This window comes from Pimephales promelas, chromosome 7 (assembly GCF_988280905.1).
Source record: "Pimephales promelas chromosome 7, fPimPro1.hap1.1, whole genome shotgun sequence".
Classification (NCBI taxonomy): Eukaryota; Metazoa; Chordata; class Actinopteri; order Cypriniformes; family Leuciscidae; genus Pimephales; species Pimephales promelas.
The window spans coordinates 18886140-18905277 of NC_142775.1; the positions used below are offsets into that span (position 1 = coordinate 18886140).

General features: G+C 36.5%; 2 protein-coding genes across 4 annotated transcripts; both read left to right on the top strand.

The window, feature by feature from the left end:
• The first annotated feature begins 1750 nt into the window (after window positions 1-1750).
• Window positions 1751-12285, top strand: LOC120466685 (interferon-induced GTP-binding protein Mx). 2 transcript variants are annotated; one of them, XM_089133172.1, is made up of 12 exons: window positions 1751-1970; window positions 7227-7462; window positions 7695-7832; window positions 7972-8126; window positions 8354-8492; window positions 8606-8804; window positions 9112-9190; window positions 9760-9882; window positions 9981-10119; window positions 10600-10758; window positions 10924-11213; window positions 11526-12285. In XM_089133172.1, exons 2-12 carry the CDS (start codon window positions 7240-7242, stop codon window positions 11757-11759), a joined length of 1878 nt encoding a protein of 625 aa, XP_088989298.1. In that variant the 5' UTR covers window positions 1751-1970; window positions 7227-7239; the 3' UTR covers window positions 11760-12285. The 2 variants fall into 2 exon arrangements, with proteins under 2 accessions (XP_088989298.1, XP_039511187.2); XM_039655253.2 differs by lacking the exon at window positions 1751-1970 and adding an exon at window positions 3311-3444.
• A 118-nt stretch (window positions 12286-12403) lies between these two features.
• gatd3 (glutamine amidotransferase class 1 domain containing 3) lies at window positions 12404-18051 on the top strand. Of its 2 annotated transcripts, XM_039656093.2 has the most exons (7): window positions 12404-12566; window positions 14225-14277; window positions 14791-14904; window positions 15060-15179; window positions 15663-15755; window positions 17104-17260; window positions 17547-18051. In XM_039656093.2, the coding sequence occupies exons 1-7, from the start codon at window positions 12438-12440 to the stop codon at window positions 17673-17675; spliced, it is 795 nt and encodes a 264-aa protein (XP_039512027.2). In that variant the 5' UTR covers window positions 12404-12437; the 3' UTR covers window positions 17676-18051. The 2 variants fall into 2 exon arrangements, with proteins under 2 accessions (XP_039512027.2, XP_088989299.1); XM_089133173.1 differs by having other exon boundaries at window positions 17104-18051.
• The last annotated feature ends 1087 nt before the right edge of the window (window positions 18052-19138 follow it).

A 19138-nucleotide genomic window follows, 5' to 3' on the forward strand; every position in this document is an offset into this window, starting at 1 on the left:
TCACACATTAAATCTGGCTGAGAAATTAAAAGATCAGATCAGATAGATTATCTTTGATCGAAAGATCTAATGAATAAGAAAGTCATATTGTGTTAAATCAGAAAAAAACATCAAATAGACTTTACAAAAAAGTGGATTTATTTGATTTAACATATAATTTATCAGAAATAAAACTTTAGGCTGCTACAGCCATGTTTTTTTTTTTTTTTTTTTTTTGAATTGGTATTTAGATATACAGCTGTAAACAGAATTATGGGCACCCCTGGTAAAAATATATCTGTTTATCCTTTTGATATCCTTTCATTTTTTCTTAACTCTAACCTTTCAGTGAAGTAAAAGTGGGGGAAAATCAAATTATGAAATAAATGTTTTTCTCCAAAACACGTTGGCCACAATTATTGGCACCTCTAGAATTTTTTATGAGTAAAATATCTCTGAAGTATATTTATCACAACAGGGTGACTAATCCCCATTTCCACTATCAGGACACAAATTAAGAAGTCTCAATTCCGCTAAAAAAGCCGCTATTCCTCTTTGTCGCCATCTCTGTTTGAAATCTGCAATTGCAGTCGTTCGAGGAATTATCAACTTTAAGTGGGTTGTACTTCGACATGGCACAGCACGAATGAATCCAATGTTTTGAGGAGAGTGTGCAGCTGTCAATCACTGAGCCGGTGTCAAGACTGGCATTCAGAATAACAGATTCTTTTTGGAAATATGACCAAGATGGGTTTGCACACAGGGATAAAAATTATCCCATGTGTACAATTTAATATACCATTGGATCTTTAATGTAACTTGTGGGCATATTTTCTGCTGGAGGTCCTGGATTTCTTGTTCAAAAATTACATTGTCGATTCAACCAAATATCAACAGATAAAAAATCAAAACCTTCCATCAGGATAACGATCCAAAACAAACATCAAAATCAACACAAAAATTGTGTTGCCATGACCGTCCTAGTTCCCTGACCTGATGAGTGGGCTGAACTGCAGAAAAGAAGCACCAACATGGATCTAGGAATCAGAAGAATCTGGAGAGATTCTGTATGGAGGAATACTCTCTGATATCTTGTCAGGTGTTCTCCAAACTCATCAGGCATTATAGGAGAAGACTGTTATCTTATAGCAGTGGGAGATTGCAAAAAGTTATCAATAAAAGGGTGCAAATAATTGTGACCAACGTGTTTTGGAGAAAACAAACAACAAACAACAACAAAAAAAAAAAAAACATTTATTTCATAATGTGATTTCCCCCTCACTTTCAATTATTTTACCTCAATGAAAGGTTAGATTTTTGACAATTTTTTTGAATGAAAGGTCAAAGGGTTAAACAATGCAGATTTATTTTTTAGGCTACCGCCAGTTTTGATCATGTTTACCAGGGGTACCATTAATTCTGATCACGACTACACTCTAAAAAACGTTGGGTTGTTTTGTGTACCCAATAGCTGGGTAAAAAAATATTGGGTCGTTCTGTTGGGTTATTCAGAACATTTATTGGGTTGTTTCTATAATAACCAGCACGTTGGGTTAAAGTTCAAATTTCAACGGTTGCACCGCAGCTGACAGAAGATACACGGGTGAGTTATTACACTAGCCTATAGCCATACTGTAAACGGTTGTTGTTTTTTTTTCGTTGTAGGCCTACGTCTTGCAAAGTATTATTTGCGCTTTTTCCTAAATCTTCAGCCAATTAGGCCTATTTCCATGTGTGTATCTCCTGTTGACTGTTTTTTGTCCGCTATAAAGCAGCCAGCCAATTTCTTAATACTCGGTTGTGCTTCCTAACTTTCTATGTTCTCTCCAATACTTTTTGGTAAAGTTATATTTTCAGATATTAACCGACGCGTTCGGCTTTAAGACCCAGTTGAAGCCCGGTCCATCCATCCAATTTCCAAATATTAACCGACGCGCTCGGCTTCAAGACCCAGCTGTTCATCCAGTGTCGCAGTCACTGACAGGAAGAAGGTAAGTTAACGTAATGCTGTGTTATAAGTGCCTACATTATAGCGCAAATGTTTACTTGGGCTATCCGAGCGACAGTGTGAATTTAAATTACTATAAAGTGTTAAACTAGGGTAACCATACGTCCTCTTTTTCCCGGACATGTCATCTTTTTGGACCTAAAATAAACGAGTCTGGCCGCGAGTCGCGACGCCATTCATTGTGTGTGTGTGTGTGTGTGTATTTTTTTTTTTTTTTGTAACGTTAGTTATTATTTTAAATGGCACCATTTAATTGGTCGGTCGGTCATGTAGGCCTGCTTAACGCAAAATATTGGTCGAGCTGCAGCACGTCTTGTCAACAGCTGGTAACAAACATTCATGGCTCCTGAACTGCGTTAAAAAAGAGTCCAAATGTAAATCTAAATTCATGAACGTATTTGTGATGTTCGGCAGCTGTAGTGCCCTCGTGAGCCTCTGGAGGGCACTCTCTTCCCGTGCTATGTTTCCCCATGGACTCTTTATGTTTTATTATGTTCAGCTATTTGTCATTACCTGTGATTGAGTTCCTTATTTAAGCCTGAGTTTTGCCTGTGTCCTCTGCGAAGTTTTGTTACACTGCAAGTGTACATCTCTGAGCAATTTTTCTCCGTTTGAGTATTCAGTGTTTCCCTCAAATTCCCTGGACGTTTGCCTGCCTTCTGGACTGTTTCTGAACCTGTGCTGCGTGCCTCGACCATTTTCTTGCCTTTTGCTTTCTGGACTGAAAAACTCACACTGCACAAAATGTGTCAAGATGAAAATACAAGATGCTAATATGTTTGATTCAAACTGACTTAATCTTTGCAACAAGCTATCAGAAATTCTTTCCTTGCTGTTTACACATGTAATAGTGCCTTGACAGCAATAGGCTATTTTAGGGGATGATGCATATAGTACCTGCTCTTTTATTCATTATACACTGCTCAAAGGGAAAACTAAAATAACACATCATAGATTTAAATGAATGAAATAATCTTATTAAATACTTTTTTCATGTTTTTACTTTTTAAGTGTTGTTTAAGTGTTCCCTTTATTTGTTTGAGCAGTATATATTATTCATATTGTATACGTATACAAAGCAGAAAGTTGGCTAGGACATTTGACGTGACATTTAGACGTTTTCTTCGGCGTGGATCCAGGCAAATTAATCCTTTTCACCTTGAAAATAATAATATATATATTTTTTTTTTTTGCATTTTAAATAATAGAACATTTCTCAGTGATCGCAAATAAAACAAAATTCTATTTTTCTCGGTTTAATGAATGGCAGAGGCGATTGCGTGTAGAATAGGTCAACATCCGGATATCTAACAACGCCTATAGGCTGAAGTATACTGAATTTGCATATTTATTTTCCACCAGTCGTGAATTCCCGCGTACGTTGGTCAGGAGATGCACGCTGCCGAATCAATCATCCATCCAGTCCAAACCGGTCCAGCGAAACATCATACGTACAGGTCTAAATTACTTTTTAATTCATTGTTTAATTAATGTCTAGTTTCCATAGCTGAGTTTTAAATGACTATTAAACAGCAAATATATGTACAAGCGAACGTTATAGCCTTCCGGCCGGCGCACTGCAGTGTCCGAATTCGCTTAACTTGACGTTACTTCATCCACTCCTTCGAGTGCAACTAAGTTAATGTAGGGAATAGTGAATGTTGGATAGGGGGCGATTTTTCGAACACAGCACAGCAAGTCTCCTCAGTCATGATGAAGCATGTGCTTTAAATTCAACATGGCTTCCAACCTGACAATGGTCTTATGCAGCCTTCAGACAGTGTGAATAATAACGTAATAGATAACGTTAGGTAGAAAATGTTTAGCTCTAATAATGCACTTAACACAAACCGAGATTAGCCCGGTTGATGTAACTATCACTAATATGGATCTTCCACCACCATTTATTTATTTATGTATTTTTAGCTTTTTCATTCCATTTCCCGCCTGTTGATAAGACAATTAGCTAACCCGTTCACGAATTGGAGACACTTTTCTCGTTAAAGAGTTGTAGCCTATTTTTGTTGAACGCACAACAAAATCCCAGCAAACACAAAAAACGTTTCAAAAACGTTTTATTCACGTCGTCGTGAAAAGGTGATAACGTTTTTATCCGACGTCTTTAATACGACAGATGTCGGTTTTTTTTTTTTTTTTCAAAGTCATAAAAAAGTTGTTTTTTAACGTTGTTAATGCAACGTTCTTAAAACGTAAATATCACGTCTTACATTCTGGACGTCGTCAGTTGGTTATAACACATTTACCCGAAATCACCAACACTAAGTTTCCAGGTTTTGCTTTGAATGTAAATTACCTTGAAGTGTTCCTCACACTGCATGTTCTACATCGGTCTTTTGTGATTCCATTGTGAAGCATAGTCGACCCGTTAAAACATTAAAACGTCACTGGAAATAAATAGCCTACAGACAGTTAATTCTTAGGGACTGATTTAACTCACTCAAAAGTTATGGATTGATTTATTAATTCAACATCATGTAGCCTAGCTACCCAACTTTTCTTTCAAGCAAAAGGTGTCCAAAAAACTAAAGGTTTTCCTCAAAATAGAAAAGAGCTCGCATCTCAATAAATAAATGTATTAATACAAAAAAACAACAACAAAAAAACAAACAATATAAAATATATTAGAAGAACTTTTATTATATTATATGTTATAACCATTTTAGCACAATCAATGTAATCAATGAAGAAAATACACAATTTGCAGCCTACAAAAAATAATGTTGACAAAACCAACTATACAAAGAACATAAAAATACACACAGCTTTAATAATGCTAAAATATTGATATATGAACAACAAAAAATAGACAATGTTGATTAATAGGGCTGTAACGATACGCTTAATAATTAATAAATAAATGGTAATTTAATAAATTTTTTAATATGTAATACTTTAATAATAAATTATTTACACTTTAATAAATAAAAGGTAATGTTAAGTGTGGTGAGCAGGACGGCGGAGAGACGTGAGAGAACGTCGCAAGGCCGGTGGTGGGATTGCTAATGAGCAGCACCTGTGAAGCACACCAGTCTTGCATCTCTCACGGAGAAGCGGAAGCTCAATCATCCTCTTCGTTGCTCCCCCGTTATGCTTCCGCTCCTCCGTGAGAGATGCGAGACCGGTGTGCTGTGCTACTCATTAGCAATCGCACCACCGGCCTCGCGACTTTCTCTCACGTGCCTCGGCCATCCTGGGGCCTGTACCATGATGGTAGTTGAACAAACTCAGGGTTGCAGGTTTAGTTTCGAGTTGACAAAACCAAACCAATCCAACCAGGCTCTGTTGGTACAATGATGCTGATCATCAACTTTCTCTGTCAACTCAGGCTTTGAGTTTAGGTGTGAGATCAGTAGCAAACAGCCAATCACATGCTGAGAAAGAGTGAAACTCATTCAAAACTCATTGAAATTAATTTCTTGTGAGAAAAGCAGTGCAATTCACGTATTAAATAAAAGTGTTAAAATATTAAGAATTTAGACAAATTTACACAGCAAGAAGAAAATAGCTGTCTATGAAAGAGGACAACTAAATGAAAGTCTCGCTACTGTATATCAGTGCAAGTAAAAGTTGTGAAGTTAGTTTGTTGATAAAGGTATAGAGAGAATTGAACATTTAAGCTCACATTTAGTCATTTTATAGCTTCATTTATTGATTCTAAAGCATGTTTATATTACCTTTATATACGTATTCATTTAAAATCTGCGTAATAATAATTGATGAACTGAAATTAGATTGTTTTAGGTTATAATAATTACAGAAATAATTTGTAAATCATACAAATTTATTTACTAAAAGCCATGATTTTGTCTTTTAAAATAATTTGCTGTGGAGTGACTTTATTGCGTCATACATGTTTCACTTTGCTCACAGCTGATTAGTCCAAGTTTGGTTTGCAACCTCTTACCTGGAACATAACCTGCCCCGGATCAGGTTAGCCGTGGAGTGTAAGTTACTATGGCGATGAACACTGCTAAAAGCCAAATCACTTTCATGGTACCTAAAACCCAGGGTTGGCACAAACTAAACTGGAACATATTGGGCTAGCCACCTAAACCGGCTTCATGGTATAGGCCCCTGCTCATCACAGTAAGTTAAGCAGACAATACATAATCACGACAATGAGGTGCCGGTGCCTGAACTCATAAAATGAGCCGAAACTGAGAAATATATATATATATATATGAAGTAGCGTGTGTATGAAACTATACCTTATCCGTCTTCTGTGCAGTGCCACTTGTAACGCAAAGTCGAGATGTTGCCCAGAGATAAAAAAAAAACAGTAGATGGTCGAATGAAAAGATGCACGAGAGACGAGAGTTGTCGTATTTCCCCGCGTTTAATAGAACCACTCAAACGTAACACTCGTTGTCTTCTCAAAATCCGAATTACAACATCGTATAGATGACATTGTATCATATGATACTCATTAGTTTCTTCATATTGAGTTTGTACAGAATTAACACAAAATTAGTAAACAAACAAATATTGCAGTACGAAATATATGGAAATATCTCCATGCTGAGCCTTTTTTGCACTTCCTGATTTCCCTTGAGAATCCTTGTCCAATGAATGGACGACCTTAGCACACGTGTGGTTTTGTTTACAAATTTTGGTTCACTTGCAAAAAGAGCAGTGTGAAAGCGAACCATACCAAAAAAAAAAATATATATATTTATTTGGTCCGGACCAAAGCAAGTGAACTATTGGACTTTCCTTGTGTGAATACACCCTTAGTCTCATTAATAATTATGAGACACTGATGAGTCATCAAGCACTCACACTGCACGGCTACGTCACAGCCTATGACGTGGACACGATGAAGATTTGAAACCCTGAAGACGAAAAAAGCGGAAAAAAACTCAAATTTAACCATTTCAACCCTACTATTAAATTTTACAGATGCTAAAATTGTCTTCCATGGTGTTCAACACACATACCTCTGTTAAAATCTCAGAAAATTTGGTTTGGGGTTTCATGACCCTTTAAGGAATAAGTTGAATGTTTATTTTTTGTTGACTTTCACTTTCTAAAATGGATAATGTCAACACTGCATTCGACTCGAGGTTATTCAAATTCAGGTATTCGCACAACAATGCCCTAACAACGTTTTTTTTTTTTTTCCTTATTTCTCAACTTTTGACAACGCTTGCAAATTTTGAATAAAACGTTGACCACATAATAAGAACTCTGGCTGAACTATCTATTTTTCTCTTTGCAGACAGAGTTTAGACATGTCTCCACGCGTTTCTTCAAAGGGAGGAAATACGATTAATGGTCTTAACCAGCACTATGAAGAGAAGGTCCGTCCATGCATTGACCTAGTGGACTCTCTAAGGTCTTTAGGTGTTGAAAAGGACCTGAACCTGCCAGCTATTGCTGTCATAGGTGACCAGAGCTCAGGAAAGAGTTCTGTGTTGGAAGCCCTGTCTGGAGTGGCACTGCCTAGGGGAACAGGTAATATGACCACAAATCAATTAATCAATTAATCAATCAATCATTCAATCTATCAATCATTCTATCTATCTATCTATCTATCTATCTATCTATCTATCTATCTATCTATCTATCTATCTATCTATCTATCTATCTATCGTATGGCTGAATCATAGGTCTGAATTTATTTACATTACAATTGTAAGGAAGTCTATACAAATAAGATGCTGACCATCTATTATTTAAAACACAGGTATTGTGACACGCTGTCCTTTGGTATTGAAACTGAAGAAAATTAAAAAGGACAACAACTGGCATGGATTGCTGTCATATAAGGATCAAGTAAAGCAACTGAAGGATCCTGCTGAAATAGAGAATGCTGTCTTAAATGGTCTGTTAACTTAGCTTACACATTTAAGTATATACAGATACATTTTATTGAGAACTTTAATTCCCTGTGAGTCTTTAAAAAGGTTGAATGAACTGTTTTGTGATCTGTGGGATGTTTGTGTCATGGTATTGTTTTATAGCTCAGACAGTATTGGCTGGAAAGGGAGAAGGGATCAGTCATGAGATGATCACTCTAGAGATCCAGTCCAGTGATGTCCCTGACCTCACTCTCATTGATCTGCCAGGCATTGCTAGAGTTGCCACTGGAAACCAGCCAAAAGACATTGAGAAACAAGTAAGACACTATTTGTACGGTATATGTAAATGTTTAGAAATATTTACAGCATTCCAATATTTTGGATAACAGTTCCTTTAAACATAAATGCTGGAGCAGGTGGTTATAGGAATTTCAAATAAATGTACAGGTTGGACTGTGCCATTTTTAATAAATGTGTGTCAAAAAAAAATATTCATGAAGAAGTCTATCCGTTAAACAATACTAATGTTGTTTTCCTGTAACAGATAAAAGATGTCATTGAAAAGTTCATTAAAAGACAAGAAACCATCAGCTTGGTTGTGGTGCCTGCAAACATTGACATCGCCACCACTGAGGCTCTCCAGATGGCATTCAAAGTAGATTCAACCGGACAAAGGACCCTCGGTATGCAACATTTCACGGAATAAGTGAATTATTGTCAAATACAATGTTCTTGTTGTCTTGATAGTAAAATAAAACACTGATAAGAGTGTATCGACAAATATTCATATCTGCAGGTATTCTGACTAAACCGGACTTAGTGGACAAAGGCATGGAGGAGACTGTGGTCAGAACAGTCAATAATCAGGTGATACAGCTGAAGAAGGGCTACATGATCGTAAAGTGCCGAGGCCAGCAAGACATCAATGAGAAGCTTGATCTGGTCAAAGCGCTGGAAAAAGAACGACTTTTTTTTGATGAACATGCTCATTTCAGGCAAGTCTTTTCTTTCAAAATTGAAGCATGAGCCATTTCATGTCTGTGGTGGAAAAACAATGGTGTGATTTATATGCAGGCAAGAGGTTTTTGAAATATAATCTAATATATACAATGTTCATGACATTCATCTCATGTTATATTTTAGTAATATTTTTCTGGATGTGTTATTGCTGTTGTTTCACAACAACTACACTGTGGATGTATTTCTACATGTTTCACATAAAAAAAATAATGCAAAATGCTGTAGCTATGCTGCAGTCCTTAACTTCCTTGTCATTATTTTAAATTCATTCTTTCCTTTCAGGTCTCTTCTTGAGGAAGGAAAAGCTACAGTACCCCTTCTTGCAGAAAGACTCACAAAAGAATTGGTTGAACACATTACTGTGCGTATAAAGAGAAAGGCTGCTCGATTGTGGCAAAAATCATAATCACGGTTATTTTGATCAATATTGAAATCACAATTATTTATCATAATTAGGATAGGGTGATAAGGCCAAAATCCTATTTGAATTTCTTCTCTTTTTCACAAGGAAAAGATGTTGCTATGATATCAGAAGTTTAGATGCCACTGAAATGTCAAAATTCTCTATACCAATTTCGATACCAAAGTGGAAACTCAAAGCGGAAGTCCTCTAATAATCATTGAAGACAATGAGACAATCAATGATACAATTAAAACAGATTTAAATTACAAACAGAACAAATATATACAATTTGAAATAATGCTTTAAGTTTTAAATGTAAGTCTATCTAACAGAATAATATTCCGCTAATAAATCAAAACTAAAATTTAATTTAATCACTCAGCCCTAACAAAGTTACAGCAGAGACATTGATAGAAAAGAGTGAATGACTTAAAGCATCGAAGACTAAAATCAGAATAGGATACAGAATTCTAGATTGCCTTTAGCTTTCTAATGTCTCTATTTCCATGTAATTTCTTTACCTTTAGAAAACGCTGCCACAGTTGCAGAAACAACTTGAGATGAAATTAGAGAAGACGACTGCAGATCTTAGAGCACTGGGAGATGGAGTTCCAACGGATGAACACGCGAAGAGCAATTTTCTGATTACGGTAAAAATCTTAACGGAATAATTGCACATGTTGCACCCCATATGTTTTTATGTGGCCTTTTTTAAATCTCATAGCCTGATGAGATTTGCACTCTGCAGAAAATTCACCAGTTCAGCGATGCCCTTGAAGGAGTAAAAAGGGCAGAAGAAGATCTAAGCTCAGACATGAGGGTCTTCACCAAAATCAGGAAGGAATTTGGAAAATGGAAATGCGTTCTGGATGACAAAACCATAAAGAGTGAGTTTATAAATAATATTTTATTTACATTGTAGCATTGTAGAATACATTTAAATGATCAGTAACAGTAATGTTACTTTGTGTAACATTACTGTACTGGAAGTATCTCGTTGTTGACACATTCCCATAGGCATTAAACTTACTGATTTTTGCTTACACTGCACTTTCAGCGCAACAACTTTGCACTTACTATTCATGCACCAACAGCAACATTACACACTATTTAAAATTAAAAAAGTGAAATCGCAGTCAACCCCCCTTTAAAGGACAATCAGTGTGTCTTGTTGTCTCTCGACAATTAACGTCAATAAATCATCAAGCTTGTGAGATTGTTTCTTGAGTTCCTTCATAAATTAATTTAAGCCACTTCTGTGCAGCATCAAAATATCTGTGGGCATGCAATATAAATGGTGTTTGATTTGAACCCTTTGTGCTGCGGGGGTGTGTACTTCTTGATTTTCTTTTATATCTTCTCTCTAGCGGAGGAAACCCTCAGAGATGAGGTAGAAGAGTATGTTAGGACTCGTAGAGGAAAGGAGCTTCCTGGATTTGTGAACTACAGAACTTTCGAAAACATTGTCAAGAAACACATTGAGGAGCTGGAGGAACCTGCCTTAAAGCTGCTCAAAGATGTCGCAGGTGAATGGCAGTATTTCAAGAGATGGTTTGCAGTGTTGCATGCTTGGAAAAAAATCAAAACAAAATCGGTGATGGATATCAAGTATGCAATGCATATATACTTTGTTGTGCCTTACTGTAACTAACTTGATTGACTGTTTTGTTTTCTTGTGTCCTTTATTACAGACATTGTTCGTTCCTGTGTGAACCACATTGTTAGCTCTCAATTCAAGGCCTTCTCTCACCTATTAAGGGCCACCAAAGATCCAATTGAAGATTTTCTCGATGAGCAGTTTCAGAAGGCTGAGGAGAAAATACAGTCTCAATTTAAGATGGAGAGGATTGTCTACTCCCAAGACCATCTGTACAGCAATCAGCTTGACGCTGTAAAACAAAGTCTAACAGTTATTGCGCAAAGGAAGTTCATCAGTGCAGATGTACGCGAGATGACACAACATCTCACTGCCTATTTTAAGGTAATAATTTGACACATTTATGAATGGGTTCACATACCTGAAGATTTAGGAGTCTTTGTTCTTTAATCTCTGTGCATAATCTTTTTGCCACTTTGCAATTGCAAGAATAATGATTGTTTTCCAAAAACGTATGGTTGGTTTTCTTGTAGTTGTCTCTGTCTTCCATCTTGGGATAGCAGAAAGATTTTAACATCAAAAACAAATGTCACATATGCATGGAGAGGCTAAATTATTGGTGGCAGAGTCTTGAAATAAATATTAATTTTGCTTATTATGGTTTAGAACGTATTTAAGTACTTTGTATATTTGTAGATTACTTCTGACCGCCTGGCTAATCAAGTTCCACTGATAGTCCAGTATCACATGCTGGACCAGTACATCTCTAAGCTTCAGAATGCAATGCTTGCCTTGATTGGAGGGAACAATCCAGAAATGCTGCTCCAAGAAGATTCCACTGTTGCACGTAAAAGGAAAGAACTAAAAGAGCGACTGGAGCGCCTTAAGAGTGCAGGCAAAGTCCTGTCCAAGTTTGTGCAATCTGTATAATTGTTAAGTGTCTGTTGTTCATTAGTTTATTTTTGCTGCACCAATCCCAGATGTTTTGCAATGTTTTGCAGAATTGCAATGGGATGTCTTGGAGTTTGTTTTGTTCATGTACAGATAGTTAACACCATAAAGATGGTGTTTGTGGCAATTCCCTGCTAAAATTCCATGTAGGGACATTGTTTTGGAAAGTGCCCCACAGTTTGTTTTACACTTTAAGAAATATATTTTCTATTTTATGTTATGTGTGTATCCAGTTTCCTAATTGTTTGTTTAGTGAGAACCACATAAATCTAGAAATAATAACTTCAAACTTTTACTCAAGATGTTATGATGCTGTTCTTTGAAAAATGGAACTTAAGTACATGCATCTTTAAAGACAGCTTGTAACTTGGCAAAAGATTACACTTTTATGTTTGTAAGAATCTAAGAATTCACTTTTACAACTTGAAAATAAAAAAAATGGTGAAAGGTTGTTATTGTGATTAAGACACACACATATATAGCTAATTTATTTACGTTGTCATGTTATTGTTATTCATTAAACTCGGATGCAGCTCTTTTAAATTCAAAAATCTAGATTGTTGGTTGGTAACGTACAGTAAACTGTAGGTGGCGATATGTTTCTATGTTTTTCCATCCTCCAGTAAAGCCGAAGAAGGCTATATTATTTCGTCCTCCATGTCCTACTTGCCCCGCGCCAGCATGTTTGCTCTGAGCTCGCTGTTCCGTACTGCCCACTTCAGATATGCGGCGGCTGCTGCTCAGTTTCATGCATCTTCAAACTTCAGTAGCGCAAAAGTCGCTGTTGTAAGTAGTTATGCAGACCCAAACTGGCATTGCACGTGACTGTTATTGGCGCTCGATGTCAAAATACCTAACGTTACGTTTTAGTGTCCCATTTTAGAGCTGTATTGAGATTTCATAAACAACTGCATTTCCGTAGGCGGTTTTACTGTGTTCTGAAAGTAACGTTAGTTATTTCTCAGTTCTGGTAGAGGCGCTTCATGTGACCCTGTCCAGAGCCATGGCTCTGACCCTGTCTATAAGTTGCTTATTTGCATAAAACAGTAGAAATCAGTAAATTTACGAGAAAATAATCACTGTCAGGTAGTAATTATTTCAGAATAAACCCCGACGGGCATTGGAGTATGAACACAGCAACAATACAGTAATATTCATACTGAAGTTCTTGTTTAACCCCTTGACTAATCGCTAAATGAGACCAAGGTGCCAGTTGCAAAAGCGGGTTGAGTTCCTGGTGGCATGAAAGTACAGTCAGCCGCCAGTATCATTAAAAGGATAATTCACCCAAAAATTTCAATTTAAAGGTGAGGTGTAAAGAGTACTATATTCTACTCAAGTAAAATTACTATTTAAAATGTAAATGTTTAAGTAAAAGTAGTGGTCTAAAAATCTACTTTAGTAAAAAGTAGCTCATTTAAAATTTCCTGAGTTAACAGTTACTTGTTACTGAGTAACAAGTAACTGAGAGTTTCACAGTATGATAATAACTGTCTCCGAAAATATCACAGTTTATACGCTCATCCTAAAGGATTATTAGGAACACCATACTAATACTTTGTTTGACCCCCCTTTTCCTTTAGAACTGCCTTAATTCTATGTGGCATTGATTCAACAAGGTGCTGAAAGCGTTCTTTAGAAATGTTGGCCCATATTGATGGGATAGCATCTTGCAGTTGATGGAGATTTGTGGGATGTATATCCAGGGCACGAAGCTCCCGTTCCATCACATCCCGATGCTCTATTGGGTTGAGATCTGGTGAGGGGGCCATTTTAGTACAGTGAACTCATTGTCATGTTCAAGAAACCTGAAATCTGAAATGATTCGAGCTTTGTGACATGGTGCATTATCCTGCTGGAAGTAGCCATCAGAGGATGGGTAGATGGTGGCAATAAAGGGATGGACATTGTCAGAAACAATGCTCAGGTAGGCCGTGGCATTTAAATGATGCCAAATTGGCACTAAGGGGCCTAAAGTGTGCCAATTCAATGCCTTTCAATCAATTAATGTTGTAGTTTCATTTTCTTAGCAATATTTTGTTTTACTCTGTAACGTATATGATTTAAAATGTAGTAAATTACAATACTTCAAACAAAACATACTTAAGTAAAAGTAAAATTACAGATTTTAAAAACTACTTTAAAAAGTACAAGTAGCAGAAATTGTAGATGACATTCATTGACTTTGGTTACCAACATTCTTCAAAATATATTCTTTTGTGTTCAACAGAACAAAGAACCCCTTACAGGTTTGGAACAACATGAGGTAGTAATGACAAAATTTAAATTTTTGGGTGAATTATCCCTTTAAGACAGATGCTCATTGATCTGTTGGTTTTAAGTAATCCGAACGGCTTTTAGTGTTTTTGTTTATTGCTCTCCAGCTCGTCACAAAACACACGTGAAGAGTTCTGTGATCTAACTTTTAATCTTTTATTCATTAGGTGTTGTCTGGATGTGGTGTTTATGATGGCACTGAAATCCACGAGGCATCAGCGTGAGTAACTTTTTAGTTTTTTTTTTTTTTTAAATGTCTCTATAATATTTGTCTTTCTTTAGTTATTCAGCGGATTCACAAAAATCTAGTTCTATAAGGAACAGAAGGTCTTCTTGTTGTATTGGATTTCATGCCAAGTTTGACTTTAGAGGGCCTAGGACAGGCAAACTCCATCGTGGAGGGCCACTGTCTGTCATGCAGAGTTCAGCATCAATTTACCTCAACACAAATGCCTGAAAGTTTCTAATATGCTTAGTAAGACCTTACTTAGCTGGTTCTGTTGTGTTTTATTGGGGTCGGAGATTAACTCTGCAGGACAGTGGCCTTCCATATTGAACACCCCTGCTTTAGGAGTTCGCGCTACAACTGTAAAATATGTCAGAAATAATTTCAGATTTTTCTCTCTCAATGAAACCCACACGTGTGTCTTTATGCATCATAGCCTTAGAGCTATTGCTTGAACTCTTTTCTTTTTCGTGAATACTCGTTTATGCTGTACGTTTGTGTATATAGAATCCTTGTGCATCTAAGTCGGGGAGGTGCAGAGGTTCAGATGTTTGCCCCCGATGTGTCCCAGATGCATGTGATTGACCACAGCAAAGGTCAGCCAGTGGAGACAGAGTCAAGGTGAATTGTCCTCTCAGAAATTCTGTGTAAAAGATTACACTGTCAAAACAATTCCTTATATACCTTAGCATACCTGTACAGTTTTGTGTTTTTGTAACTGTAGGAGTTCAATTATTAACACATTATTAACTCGCTCAACATTTCTTTTTATATAGGAACGTCTTATCAGAATCAGCGCGTATCGCAAGGGGCAACATCATTGACCTGGCAAAACTGAGTGCCAGTAATCATGATGCGGTCATCTTCCCTGGTGGTTTCGGTGCAGCTAAAAACCTGTAAGTTGACTAAATGTGTTAAACTGGACCTGCCTTTTAAAGAAAGCTTTGAAAATAAAACCAATGCTAAATACCTTTTTGCATTTAGATATATTTTTAATTTGCCATTGTCATTCCTGTTGTAATTAATTAATAATAAATCATTACCTTTATATAGCGCTTTTCTCAGCACTCAAAGCGCTTTACATAAAAGGGGCAATCTCCTCACCACCACCAATGTGCAGACCAGCTTACTGGTGGAGAGGAGACAGAGTGAAGCAGCCAATTGATATATATATATATATATATATAGGGATGATTGGGAGGCCATGATTGACCTTGGGGCCACTGGGCAAATTTGGCCAGTTACATTTACAAACCAGGCTCAGCCCTGCTTAGCTTCAGTGGGCAACCAGTCTTGGGCTACGGAGTGATATGGCTGCTGGCTGCTGTTGTAGTCCTCATCTCTCTGTGTATTGTCTTCTGTATCTTTACCATCATCAGGTCAACATTTGCTATTGATGGGAAGGACTGTAAAGTGAATGAGGAAGTGGAGCGGGTTTTAAAGGACTTCCATAAAGCAGGAAAGCCAATTGGGTAAGTCGTTATAAATTATAATACTAAATTCACCTTATTTTACAATAAAGAAGTAAGAGAATATTAATGTGGGACTTCTTTATCCTCTATAGACAAATAACTACAAGAATAACAAAGTGCTATAAAGGGTAAAACTATTTGCGCTTCAAACCAGTGTGTTTATAATTACAAAAAAATTCAAATGCTATGATAAATAAGGCCCTGTCTCAAATTTCAGTTCAATTATTTTTTATAGCGCTTTTCACAATACATATCATTTCAAAACAGTCTTTCAGAAAAATGCATGCGTCTACAATACAATTAAGAGTGATCTGTTTTCAGAGACGACTGTGTCCAAGTACATTTACATATCAACAATGTATTCATTTACGGCAGAAACAATTAGCTTATTTAAGTCATTATTACAAATTTAGCATTGGTGCATGTTAATTCAGAGCATGTTAATTCTGAAGTCCTCGCGGGAGATGACGTCATCTCTCCACAGTTATTAGGGCATCTGAAGTCTTTGTAAGAGGCTGGATCCAAACCGGAGCTGATGTACTCTCTAGATACCTCAGGATGGACATCCTGAGATAAAACAGAGAAGGAAATAGAAAATAAATAGCGTAGCTGTTGTTCATTACATTAAGTGTAATCATTTGCATTTGATCTTATTTGACTGGTGTATAGTACATGGTTATGAGATGTATTATGTGAATGCCTGGATAAAAAGATCTCTCTTTAATCTAGATTTAAACATTGAGAGCGAGACCCAAACATTATCATGAAGGCCATTCCAGTTTAGGAGCCAAATATTAAAACGCTCTCCCTCCTTTAATGGACTCGGATATTCTAGGTACAACCAAAAGTCTAGAGTTTTGTGACTTTAAAGAGCATGATGGTTTGTAAGGCGATTGAAGATCGGTTAAATACACTGAAGCTGAACCATTTAGGGCCTTATAGGTCATTAGCAAAACTTAGTACTCGATACGGAACTTAATAGGTAACTAAATGGCACATTTATGTTACAGTGGCCACTGCGAGCACGTATATAAAAGACTGTAGGCTGTCCCATTTTTCATTTTATGTTTCAGAAGGGTGCTTGCGAGCAGTCCCTTCGCAGCCGATATGCGCCCTGTTGCACACTTTTACCAAGCCTGTGCTGACCCAAGCTCCACAGACAGTCAAAGTGGCATTAACATATATTGCGTTTAGTGTGCACTCAGAGGAAGACCACAGGATCTTTGGGTTACATTTGGAACAGGGCCTAAAAGTTGTGGTGTGCTTTGAAATAAAAAGATCTGTTTTTTTTTTTTTTTTTTTTTTTTTTTTTTTATAAATCACTGACTCCTTGTCTTCTGGTCTTAAGGTTGTGCTGTATATCTCCAGTGCTGGCAGCGAGAGTTCTTCCTGGTGTGGATGTGACGGTGGGTCATGAGGAGGAGGAAGGTGGGAAGTGGCCATATGCTAGTACTACACAAGCCATCACTGCACTGGGAGCCAAACATACTGTTAAAGAAGTCACCATATCCTACCTGTACAGAGTTCTTCTCTTCTCTTCTCTTCTCTTCTCTTCTCTTCTCTTCTCTTCTCTTCTCTTCTCTTCTCTTCTCTTCTCTTCTCTTCTCTTCTCTTCTCTTCTCTTCTCTTCTCTTCTCCATGGAAGTCAAAATGATGACATTACATCATTACATACCATGTCATAATTATGAGATAAAAAGTTAAACATTTTATGATTTCAACTTACTTTACTTCTCATTAATTTTATGAGAGCTTTGTCTTTCTGAATGAACCTTAACCTTCCATCCTTACGAAGCTCATGTGGACCAGAAGAATAAGGTGGTGACCACACCTGCATTCATGTGTGAAACAAAGTTGCACTTGATTTTTGATGGGATTGGTGCTATGGTGAGGGACGTCCTAAAGCTCAGCGGGAAGTAAAAGTTCAACCAGTATATCAGTATCTTCATCATTATCACTCATATAGGATCTGTATCAGACTGCATAAATGAAAAAGAGAAGGCTATTTATTGCTGGGATTTTAGTGATTTGCAAAACAAGACTGTGAAAGACTTGACAGACATTACTAATCAAACATGTATCTGCCTGACAGTGTTAAATGGTATTTTGGTAAATATCCAGCAGAGGGCACTCTCTGTTTTGGAGAAAAGTACATGTGAACTAAATGTAGCTCTGTGATTTCTTAATTTTGAAAACTTTTATATGTAACTTGCCATGTAAAGGAAAGAGTATCATGTTAGTGTATCAACTTAATATAATGCACCAATAAATGCTGAACATGCCTGTGCTCTTTAAATATATTAGACACCGTGTGTTCAAAAATGAAGTTTGAACTTTTTGAAATTGAAAATAAAGTAATTAAAAAATATATATATAAAATGACAGTGTATAGTCATTTAGTCAGCACTTAATGTAATGCAGTAATGTCTGAAAATCAAGTTATTTCAAACTCAAAATATTTTCTTTAATAATTGACAAAGTCAACTGTATGACGGGTTGTGTGCCATTCAGAATTAAATTGAGAATGCTTTTTATATTACACTTCAATTCTGATTGTGATTTGAGTTAACAAACACGATGCAGAATTGCATTTCAAATGTGAATCTACACTACTATTCACAAGTTTGGGATCGGTAAGGTTTTTTTAATGTTTTTGAACATTTCTTGTTCGTTGATTTTTGGTGCTTAAATGAGTAGTTCACTTTTTTTTAAAAAACAAAACAAACGTTTGCTGATAATTTACTCACCCCCATGTCATCCAAGATGTCCATGTCTTTCTATCTTCAGTCAAAAATAAATTAAGGTTTTTGATATATAATGGACTTCAATGGGAACCAAACGGTTCGAGAGTTTCAGTGATGCTTCAAAGGGCTTTAAACGACACCAGACGATGAATTGGGGTCTTATCAAGCAAAAACGATCAGTCATTTAAAAATAAAATAAAAAAAGTTTAAGTTTTATAAGCACAAATGCTCGCCTTGCTCTGTTCTGTGATGAGCGTTCGTGACTCTCCTGTTTAAACTCGTTCATCAAAATGAACAAATCTTTTTTCGAGTAATCACTCAAATGGTTTTATCAAGGACCCGTTATTCATCGTCTGGTGTCGTTTAAAGCCCTTTGAAGCTGCACTAAAACTCATTTGGAGCTTGAGCCATTTGGTTCCCAATTAAGTCTATTATATGGAGAAAATCCTGGAATGTTTTCATCAAAAACCTTAATTTCTTTTTGACTGAAGAAAGAAAGACGTGGACATCTTCTTGGATGACATAGTGGTGAGTAAATTATCAGCAAAAGTTTTTTTTTTTTTAAAGTGAACTACTCCTTTAATGTAATTTAATAGCAGACAATCTGTAATATTTGTATTTCTCTTTGCCTAGAGTATG

Excerpts from the sequence above, each read along its gene's own strand:
- LOC120466685 (XM_039655253.2), top strand. The coding sequence starts at position 3,380 with ATGCACGCTGCCGAATCAATCATCCATCCAGTCCAAACCGGTCCAGCG. Across the intron at positions 10,120-10,599 it reads GGATGACAAAACCATAAAGA|CGGAGGAAACCCTCAGAGAT; the intron begins GTGAGTTTATAA and ends TCTTCTCTCTAG. Across the intron at positions 11,214-11,525 it reads ATCTCACTGCCTATTTTAAG|ATTACTTCTGACCGCCTGGC; the intron begins GTAATAATTTGA and ends GTATATTTGTAG.
- gatd3 (XM_089133173.1), top strand. The coding sequence starts at position 12,438 with ATGTCCTACTTGCCCCGCGCCAGCATGTTTGCTCTGAGCTCGCTGTTC. Across the intron at positions 14,278-14,790 it reads GAAATCCACGAGGCATCAGC|AATCCTTGTGCATCTAAGTC; the intron begins GTGAGTAACTTT and ends TTGTGTATATAG. Across the intron at positions 15,180-15,662 it reads TTCGGTGCAGCTAAAAACCT|GTCAACATTTGCTATTGATG; the intron begins GTAAGTTGACTA and ends TACCATCATCAG.